The sequence below is a fragment of the Gekko japonicus genome, unplaced genomic scaffold (genome assembly GCF_001447785.1).
Source record: "Gekko japonicus isolate JY-2015 unplaced genomic scaffold, Gekko_japonicus_V1.1 scaffold2051, whole genome shotgun sequence".
Taxonomy (NCBI): domain Eukaryota; kingdom Metazoa; phylum Chordata; class Lepidosauria; order Squamata; family Gekkonidae; genus Gekko; species Gekko japonicus.
In genome coordinates, this window is record NW_015174330.1 from 59,457 (window position 1) to 70,005 (window position 10,549).

Here is a 10,549-nt window from a genome sequence, read left to right on the forward strand (position 1 = left end):
GGAGGAGATGGGGAGGGAGGGAAGGAAGGAAGCCTGTCTGAAGCACAGTGTGGGAGCATTTCACTCTCCTGACATGGCCTTCTGTAAGATTATTCACAAAGCTGGATGGAATCCTGGCTCACGTCACCACTGAGGAACCAGCTGCAGGTCCTCTTTTATGTCTACATCTGGCTCCATTCCTAGATTTTTATTAAAGACGGTGGGGGGATGCTGTAGCCATTCGAGCTGCAATAATTAGAACCTTGCAGGTGTGGAGATGATCTCTAGCAATATCTCCGAAGCCAGAGAAATCTCAAGTCAGATCTCAAGCAGCAGTGTGGGTTTTCGAGGGAAATCTGAAGTAGAAACATTCCTGGAAAATTCCCCCATTCAGATTTAAACATATCAAGTACATATTAAAATAAGGTTAGGAAAAGAATGCACATCCACCACGTACGAATCTGGGGGTTTGTCTCCCTGCTTGCACCCCACATTGAGCCCGTCTAGCAGGACAGTATGCAGAGCACATTAAGTCTGGACAGCTACATAGTCATTTACATAAGTGCAGCAGAAAATTTTCAATGGAAATTATACAGCCTTGGAGAAATTTCTGGAAGTTTTTTCTGATTGGTTGGAATTGGCTGATTTTCGGCCCCCATTGGCAGATTCCCGTGTCCTGGATAGCTCAAAGCTAGCCTGATCTCATCAGATCTCGAAAGCTAAGCAGGGTCAGCCCTGGTCTCTACTTGGAGGGGAGACCACCAGGAAGTCCAGGGTCCCTACGCAGAGGCAGGCGATGGCAAAACCACCTGTTTGTCTCTGCCCTGACCTGGACGGCCCAGGCGAACCCAATCTTGTCAGGTCTCAGAAGCTAAGCAGGGTCGGCCCCGGTTAGTACTTGGATGAGAGACCACCGGGAAAGTCCAGGGTCCTGACCATTGCTCCCTCTAAGCTGAGTTGGTGTGAGCTAGCTCACAGTTTTTTAGCCTCCAGCTCACACATTTCTGTCTTAGCTCAGGAAGGAGGGCTCCAGAGCAAACCCACTGATGCAGTAGCCAAATGGCTCGCTCACAGCTTTAATGCCAGCAGCTCACAAAGTAGACTTTTTGCTCACACGACTCACCAGCTTAAAAAAAAAGAGGGAGGCGAGGGCAAACCACTTCCGAACGTCCCTTGCCGTGAAAACCCTGCGGGGTCGCCATAAATTGGCTGCGACTCCGTGGGGGGGGGGAGAATTGGCAAATTCCAGCCAGTTTTTCTGATTCTCTGGAAAAATTTCCCGTCCCACATCCCTGGTTTTCAAGTGATCTGGGGGTGGAGCTTCCATTGCCCTGCATGGCTCACTGACCAGCTGAAGCAGAATCAAAGATGTGCGTGCAAAGTGACATAACATGTACCTGCCACAGAGTCCAGCTTTTCTGAATGCAGAATTGTGATTCTTACCCTCCCCCACTTTTTGTGCATGTGGCCCTCCTCACCTCCTGTCACTACCTTCAGTTGCCTCCCTCGTTTTCTGTTTTTCACTGGTTTATTCAGGACTTCATTTCCCCATATTTGAACAAATGTCACGGACTGCAATACCAGATTCCACGCACACCCCTCAAAAATGAAAAAAAACCACCCTTGCAGGGCTTTTTAAAGATCTCTGCCTTCTAGGAATCCACCTGGAATAAGCCCAACAACACAACAGCTTGTTAAGGCCGAACGACACATTATGATGATGGCTAACGTATTGCGGCTGGATTTCCCTGACCTGACTTTGACTGAGATGGTCACACGTCAGCTACAAGGGAAGTTGTTTCTTGAGCTCACGGGGCCCTGATTCAGATCAGTAGCACGGCGCGGGAATAGGAGCGGTTTCAGGCTTGTGCCGTTTTCCCAACCCAGAATGGCCCTGGAGGGGGTGACCTTTGTCCTCTTGGGGGGACTGCATATGTACTGATGTAGCCATGAATGCGGCCTCCAGTTTGGTGTCGTGGTTAGGAGCGCGAACTCTAATCTGGGAGAACCAGGTTTGGTTTCCCATTCCTCCACATGCAGCTGCTGGTGTGACCTTGGGTCAGTCACAAGTTCTCTCAGAGCTGTTCTCTCAGGAGCAGTCCTTGAAAGAGCTCTCTCAACCCCACCGACCTCACAGGGTGTCTGTTGTGGGGAGGGGAAGGGAAAGGAGATTGTAAGCCACCCTGAGACTCCTTCGGGTAGTGACGGGTGGGGTATAAGTCCAATCTCCTCCTCTTGCCAAGAGGCAAAGAACAGCCCTCCAGGGCCGTTTTGGGCTGGAAAAATGGCACAAGGGGGGAAATCTCCCCCCCCCCCAGGACCTTTTTATCCATCATCCGAGGCAGAGCATCGGGTAGGCATGCAGAAGGTCCCCAGGTTCAATCCCTGGCATCTCCAGTTAAAAGATCAGGCAGGAGGTGATGTGAAAGACCTCCACCTGAGACCCTGGAGAGCGGCTGCCAGTCTGAGTAGACAATACTGACCTTGATGGGGGCGGGGTCTGATTCAGTATCGGGCAGCTTCATCTGTGTTCACGTGTGACTGAAGCCCCTCCTACCCTCATGCCGTGGCCCTGATCTGAATTCGGGCCCCACCAGCTTGCGATCCGAGTTCCTTTGCAGCTGACATGTGGCTGTCTGAGTGGAAGGCAGACTCAGGGACCCACCCACCCCCAGACACGACAGGTTAAAAACCATAACTTATTTCATCTCTAGGTACCCATTGGCAGAGGCGACAGTGGTGGGGATCTTTACAGGATCTTTACCCATAAGACTATTCTCCCCCCCCATGGTTGGGGGGGGCAGAGAAAGAAGAGAACGGTCATCTTTGCACACTTCGCTCTCAGAGCTCCTCGGAGGGAAGCCCGGGCAGTTGAACTTCCTTAAATCGATAATGCGGCTATGCTCTTTGTCATGACCCCAGGGGGTCTCTGCCTTCCGCCACCACCACCCTGGACTTCAGTGCTTTTTTTGTAGAAAAAGCCCAGCAGGAACTTATTCGCATAATAGGCCACACCCAACAGCACAGCTCATTAGCACATAAGGCCACACCCCATGCCTTCCCTTGGCTTGCCCTGGCTCCCCGCAGCCATGGGGTACCCGGGCAAGCCCCCCCCCCCGGAAGGGAAAGGAAAACAGTTTAAACTGCCTTCCCTTGGCTTGCCCGGGCACCCCATGGCTGTAGGGAGCCCGAGCAAGCCGGCCCTTGGACAGGCCGAGGAAGGCACAGGGAGGCATTTAAATGCCTCCCCAATCCTTCCAGGCCCCCTCTGGGCCACCCACCTTGGAGTCGCCGGGGGTGTGTGTCGCTCTCCAAGCCTTCCCTCTGTAGCCACGCACATGCAGAGGTTTTGGCTGTAGTAGGCGTGGCCAACCCTGAAGCCAGCCGGAACTCCGTTCCTGTGCGATCCTGCCCAAAAATAGCTTATGGTCCCTCAAGAAGGCCTGGAGTACCTTCCCGAAGCCCCTTCAAATGCCCCTTTACAGCCGAGAACACATGGGTGTGGTTGACCCAGGCGGAGGGGGGGGGGATCTTTAAACAGAAAGGGTTTATTGAAACAACACTGGGGGCAGGGGAGGCCAGGCCAGGCAAGGCGCTTAAAAAAGGGTATAACAGTGTGAAAAGGGAAAAAATAAACGTAAACTAAGGCAGCTCCCTGGTCTTACTTCCAGGCCCACAGCCTGCCTAGCGCTCACTCTGTTTCCCCAGTGAGGCATCCTGTCCTCTCAGACCAGCCTTCCCCCCCCCCAGTGACTCCGTGAGAGGGAAAGCCGCAGAGAGCCGGCAAGGATCCTCTCCTCGCCACGCACTCCAGCTGAGATCTGCGAGAGGGTCTGAGACCACCATTTCCCCCAGCTAACAGCTAAGGCCCCTCTCCTCACAGAATCTCCCTCTCTGATTGGCTGTAGCCCGTTGCTAAGCCTCATGGGGACGGTAGGCTGTCTGCTCACTGCCACGCAGGTCTCTCCTGGGACCAGGCCGCACTAGGCCCTGCTCCCAGTCCTGCACACAGATCATGACTGAAAAGTACTGGGTTCGCCGCATGGAGGACTCGGACAACGACATGCTGTAGCACACGTTTATTGTACTTCGCATAGACAAAGACTAACTCCCACGGCCAACAGGGCCAACTATATACATATCCACCAGCCACCCCCCCCACTCCCATTGGAGGGTTTAAATGTCCCGCCAAGGTGGCTATTGGCTGGGGCTGGGGAAATCCAGGATCCAAAGTTTCCTTTGTTTTCGGATCCAACCCCTGGAGGCGGTCCACGTACATAACAATGACACTCTTAGAGCAGAACCAGGCACTGGATTCCTTCCGTGGTAGAAACGTCTTGCAGAGGCCCCCTAGGGACGTGATCCGCTCTGGGGACCAAAGCGTGACTGATCTGAAGCCCAGAAAGCTGCCCATTCCCCTGTGGGATCACAGGCAGGGAATCATAGGGGGAATTCAGACGGGGGTGGGGGAGATTCCCTGGCATGAATAACCTCCAGAGGTCGGAGTGCCAATTAGGGAACGTTTTATGGGACAAAATAATAAGGGTGCGGGTTGGATCCGGCCGAAATGTGAACGGAAGCTGCTGGCAGAACAGCTGTCTCCCTGCCTTCCTTCCTCCCCCCCACCCCCCGAGCTGAAAGCCCTCTTGGGGGACGTCAGGAAAGCCTCGCCAACGAATAGCACAAGGCCGTGGGGTGCTGCCGTGACCGGGGAGGAGAATGGTGATGGTGATGCAAACCGCACTAGAAGATGGGAAAGGAAACCCCCCCCCTTACCCGATCCGTCCCCCCGCCTTGCTGCTACAGCGTCCGCCCCGTGGCGCATTTTGTTTCAGAGGCTCTCCTGGCCGTCCAGAGGACTTTCAGGGCAAACGGCAGGCTGCTTAAGGCAGGGGGAGGTGGGGGGGGAAATACGCCAACTTCTTTTTTTAATTTCTTTTTTTCCGAAATTTATTTTTCCATTCCGCCAACTTCTTCCGTGGCATTCTTTCCGGCTCCAGGCCCAGGTGATAGCCCTGCTGGGCTCCAAGAAGCCAGCAGACTCCAGCTTCTGCCAGGCCCCACCCACCCCGACCCTTCTGATTCCATCTTGGCCCCACCCATGATCTCCCGTATTCTTCCGGGTCCCACCCTTGACCTGCCCAATCCTGCCCACCCTAGCTTGATGCTTCTGGTCTCCCCTAGAATGCCAGCGTTTTAAAATTAAATCTAGCATCCCTTTGCTGAAGCACGATGCAGTCTGGGCTGGGAGGGACTTCCTTACGAACCCCAGACACTGCTTCCCCCCTGATAGCGCCTGGGCCCTAATGCCTCTTGTTCTGCCCACCCTTCTTTTCCCTAGACCACGAGTACAGCCAGAGTCCCACCAAGCTGCAGCCGGCGCCGGAGGCAGAGGACAAAGCCAGGCAGCGGCGCCGGAGATCCAACCTGCTCGGGCCCCCGCCGTGCCAGGGACCGGATGTCTGCGACGGGGGCAGCCAGGAAGCATCGCCCAGTAACAGGCAGCAGCTCCCCAAAACCCGGCAGCCGAACCGGCAGCACCACGGCTCCGCCAAGGCCCAGGGGGACGAAGACAGAGAAGAGGGGGAGGGGGGCTGGAGGCACCGGGAGCCCGGGAAGACTGCGGAGGGCGGCGAAGACAGCTGCAAGCTCCTCTCCCCCAGGCCGAGCCGGAAGCTACGCTCAGACCTGGTCCCCGGGCCCTGGCTTGTCCCCAGCAAGGAGCGCCTCTCTCGGGCTCTGTGGGGCGTCTGCATGGGGCAGGGGGAGGAGGAGGAGCAGAAGGGCGACCCGGGGAGGGGGAAGGGCATGGCGGTGAAGAGGCGGAGCTAGAGCCTCCCCCGCTTGGCGCAAGTGCACGACTACTCAGTGCCTGGGGCAATGGCACGCCCCTCCCCCCAATCTGGACTATGCAATAGGATCTTCGCTTTTTTTTTTGGTATGTGTCCTCCTTTTCCCATTCATACTATGCAACAGAAGCCTTCCTCTGTTTTGCTGTCTGCTCCCATCCCTCTGCCATACTATGCAATGGGTCTTGTCGCGACCTTCTCTCCCCCCCCCCCCGGCCCCCTGTCTTCTCGTTGCCACCTTCCCTGGGACCGTGCAATAGAATCTTCCGTCCTGCTGCTGCCGCCGCTACCCAAGGACTTGCCGTGACGGCTCCCTGTCTGAAAAACCTCCTGCCCTGAAATCTTCTAGGGCAATGGCTCCTCCTAAGCAGTGTTCCTAGGAACCGCAGAATTCTCCAGAAGCGGATAGGGTGTTTCTCGGGGAGGAGGTCAGTAATGGCGGACACGTTGCCCTGAAAGTTGGTGTGTGCGGCAGTTTGTGACTGCAGAGGGAGTGCCAGACACGTTCTAGGATATGCTCTCAGTTTGCTCAAGGCGACGGCCAATCGCAACAGGCCAGGTTGGAACCAGACGCAATTCAAGGCTGCGCCCTACAACCAGTGTTCCCTCTAAGCTGGGTTAGTGTGTGCTAGCTCAGTTTTTTAGCCCCCGGCTCACACATTTTCGTCTTAGCTCAGGAAGGGATGGCTCCGGAGCAAACTAATTGATGCAGCGGCCAAATCGCTCGCTCACAACTTTAATGCCAGCCGCTCACAAAGTAGAATTTTTGCTAAGATTCCACATCTTAGAGGGAGCACTGCCTACAGCATGCCCAGATTTTGTATTTTCCGGTACCTTCTCATCCCATCCTTTCTCCAAGGAGCTCAGGGCAGCCTGCATAATTCTATTTTATCCTCACACCAACCCTGTGAGGTTAGGCTGGGAGGGTGTGGCTGGCCCAACGTCGACCAGCAAGCGTCCACGGCCGAGTGAGGATTCGAATCTGGGTCTCCCAGATCCTAGTGTGACACTCTAACCGGGACGCTGCAGTGTGCTGGGATTCCATAGGAGGCACACCCAGAGGTTCCTCAGCTGCCCAGGGATTAAGATCATGGGGGGGGGGGCCCTCCTGACTGTCCCACCAATCAAAGAAGCCCATCCAGCAGGTACAAGAGAGAGGGACTTTTCGGTGGCAGCCCCACGATTTCGGGGCACCTTTCCCAGGGAGGTGCACCTGGCGCCAGTGTTCCCTCTAAGCTGAGTTAGTGTGAGCTAACTCACAGTTTTTTAGCCTCCGGCTCACACATTTTTTTTTGTTTTAGCTCAGGAAGGGACGGCTCCAGAGCAAACCAATTTTTTGCGGAAGCCAAATGGCTCACTCACAACTTTAATGCCGGCAGCTCACAAAGGAGGATTTTTTGCTCACAAGACTCCACGGCTTAGAGGGAGTATGGCCCCCTCACTTTCGATCTTTAGGAGGCAGCTGAAGATGGTGTTATTGAGGACTGCCTTTTGATTCAAGCACTGCCAAGTTGTGGTTTTCAATTCTGGCTCTATGTATTCTGTACTCTGTTTTGTGTGTTTTATTTAAATCCGTAAGCCAGCCTTGAGCTCTGTATACGGAAGAAAGGCGGCGAATAAATGTTTTAAATAAACAAGCCGTTAAATCGACACAGGAAGGATTCCCTTCAGTGTTCCCTCTAAGCTGAGTTAGTGGGAGCTAGCTCAGTTTTTTAGCCTCTGGCTCACACATTTTTGTCTTCGCTCAGGAAGGAGGGCTCCAGAGCAAACTAATTTCTGCAGTAGCCAAATCACCTGCTCACAACTTTAATGCCAGTTAGCTCACAAAGTAGAATTTTTGCTCACAAGACTCCACAGCTTAGGGGGAGCATTGATTCCCTTAGGCCCAAGTAGCTTGAAAGCCATCCTTTCCCTCTGGAATTTGTCTGCCCAGAGCCTCCCTTTCATATCCCGCACACTGCAGAAGATTCCGGGTCCTATTCTAGAGTCCACGTGAAACTAGAACCAGTCGGCATCCGCAGCAAACTGAGAGTGCGTCTGTAGGACGTAGGCCAGACTCCCCTCTGACAGCTCGTAGCACACGAGGGCAAGAGAGGCCATCTGCCTGTCAGGGAACTCTGTCTGCCATTGCCAATCTTCTCACGGAGAGACACCAGCTACATTTCCGAGGAGTCCCAGGGTTGGGAAAAAACCACTGTTCCTTTCCTGGCCTGCTTTTCAAGACTGCCGTGGTCCGTTCCACTTCAGGGCTGCGTCTCTCTCGGCCCAGTCCGGTCACATCGTTCGTTCTTCTCTCTCTCCTCCCTGAGGAATAGTCTGCCGACCTCCCGGGCCCTTTCTCCTCCATTGGTGCCTCAAGCCACCCCACAGCTACCCAGGCCGGTGTCCCTTTCTCCACCCAGAATGCCACAGTGTTCTCCACTCCGCCAGTGCCAACCGACACGCGCATGACAACCGTCATGTGCGAAAAACTCATGCCATGCGGGGTAGAGAAGAGCCACGCGCACCCACACCACACGCACCTCGCCATGCCGACTCCGTGCCACAAAACTGGGTCTCGTACACAGGCCCGCCTTCACCGGCAGCTCAGACTGTGACGTTCCCGGCAGGCGGTTTCAGCTTCCCCTCCCCGATCGGTCACAACGTGATCCCACCGGCGGCCACCGTATCGGCCCACGGTTACTTCCTCCCACACTGCAAGTTTCTCTCTGGCAGTGTCACGAGGACAAGAGGAAAGTGCAGCCTAAACCTCTCCCACACTGCAAGTTTCTCTCTGGCAGGCGGCGCAGTGTCACGAGGACAGGAGGAAAGTGCAGCCTAAACTTCTCCCTACCCCTCTGGGAAAAAACGGGAGTTTGCTCCCTTCTGTCGGATCTCTCAGTTTCTCACGCAGTGCATCTGCTCAGGCGCTATCCAGCATGTCCAGGGAAGGGGCGGGGTGTGTGTGTCTTGTCGCCACCCTGGGTCATTCGAGCAAAAGTGTGCCTTGTGCCCACCCCACCCCTTAGGAGCCAATGTGCATTGCATGCAGTGTGCAAACATGAACTGATGTGAAATGCGCATGCATCCACAAGGTGCAAATGCTTAGCAGAGACCATGCTTTTACCCGGCGTGAGGCACGCATCCATGCACATGCGTCAGAAGAACCCGGGGGGGGGGGGATGCATGACAACGGCCACGGCACACCTAGGACGCCCACCTTATTGCGTTCAGAAAGCCAGAGGTTTTGCCTAGCAAGCAGACTTCCACCCCACACCTTGCCCAGCTCCAGAAGTTATCTGCCACGCAGACGGGCAAAATGTCGCTGGGTCTCAGATCTTCCCGGAAGCCGCATCCTTAAAACCAGATGTCCCGCCGCCTTCTCTCAGGTGTATCGACGCAGGTTGGTTTTGTCTGAGCGCGAGGGGAAAGATTTATCTTGGCAGGCTCAGAGACATTCTGTAAGTCACCCGTAATCCCAAGCAGCGGTGAGCCCCATACAAATGTTTGCTCCTTCTGGCAGTGGGAATGACCTGGCTGTAGGGCGAACAGATAAGAGTGGACCTCCGACGGTTTGAGAACGGCAGCTAGGTCACGCCTCCTGCCCTCCAAGGTGGGTTGTACCAATGGCAGGAGCACCAGGGCTTTGTTTGTTTGTTTGTTTGTTTTGGGGAAACTATCAAGAGGGAAATGAAGTTTTCAATCCGTACACCGAGAACTCAACCTTTAAATGTTTTTTAAAGAATCTTGTCGAAGAGGTTCCAGAACTCCATTCCGGTGCATCACCCTAGAAAAAGGCCCCGAAGAGCCCCATTTAATTGACTCGTTGGGTGAAGTGTCTTTTGAAGGAAAAGAGATGAGGGAAAATATGGGAAAAGCAAGAGCGAGCAGGGGAGGAAACAGAAAAGCAGCAAGAGAGATGTGTATGGTATTATTTTTTTTTTAAGTTCTGTGTTGCAGGATGGGGCCAAGGTGGGTCATCGGGCTACTGCCCCGGACAAGGAAGCGCCTGTTCTTGTAATCACTGTGTGCAAGAGAAAGTTCAACAGGTGCAGATTGGTGCTTTTGGCATTGGGGGTGGATATAAGAGGGACGTGGAATGTTTTTGCAGGCATGCCTGGCGGTGAAGTGATTTCTTAAAAAAATAAATCTTACAAAGAAATCTGATTTTTTTTGTTAATTGTTTTCTGCTCGGCTGGCCTTCTAACTCAAAGACCCCGCATCAAAACAGTGTACTCTGTGAGGCTTTTTGAGGGCCGGCAAATCAGCTGCCGTTTCTGCTGCATCCCACCCTGAACCTGGGGGTTGACGCGGGCTAAACAAAGGACACTAAAGAAAACACACAGGCCTCCAACTGGCTGTAGCCACACATCACAGTGTGGGGGATGCTCCCTCATCAGTGCTTTCGGGGGCACCTGGGGGGGCAAAGAGATTTTCCTGCACACATGAAGTCGTCTCCAGGTGTGCAGAAAAATCTAAAAAGTTGAAAAAAACATACGGGGGATATTTAAATCCCCCCAAAAGTAAAAGAGCGTTCCATGCGCATGCGCAGGGAATGCTCTGGGAACTCGGGGGTGGCTGGCAGCTGGAAGCCGCTCAGTCCTTGCCGGGGCGGGATCGTCTCCAGGTGTGCAGAAAAATCTAAAAAGTTGAAAAAAACATACGGGGGATATTTAAATCCCCCCAAAAGTAAAAGAGCGTTCCATGCGCATGCGCAGGGAATGCTCTGGGAACTCGGGGGT

General features: G+C 54.2%; 1 protein-coding gene across 1 annotated transcript in view; it reads left to right on the forward strand.

The window, feature by feature from the left end:
- Positions 1–6,042, forward strand: part of LOC107121341 (membrane-associated guanylate kinase, WW and PDZ domain-containing protein 1-like) — an 11,421-nt gene extending 5,379 nt beyond the window's left edge. Inside the window, exon 3 of the mRNA XM_015424254.1 lies at positions 5,321–6,042. Within this exon, the coding sequence (XP_015279740.1) occupies positions 5,321–5,811 (491 nt within the window). The 3' untranslated portion in view covers positions 5,812–6,042. The remainder of the gene's footprint in view (positions 1–5,320) is intronic.
- The last annotated feature ends 4,507 nt before the right edge of the window (positions 6,043–10,549 follow it).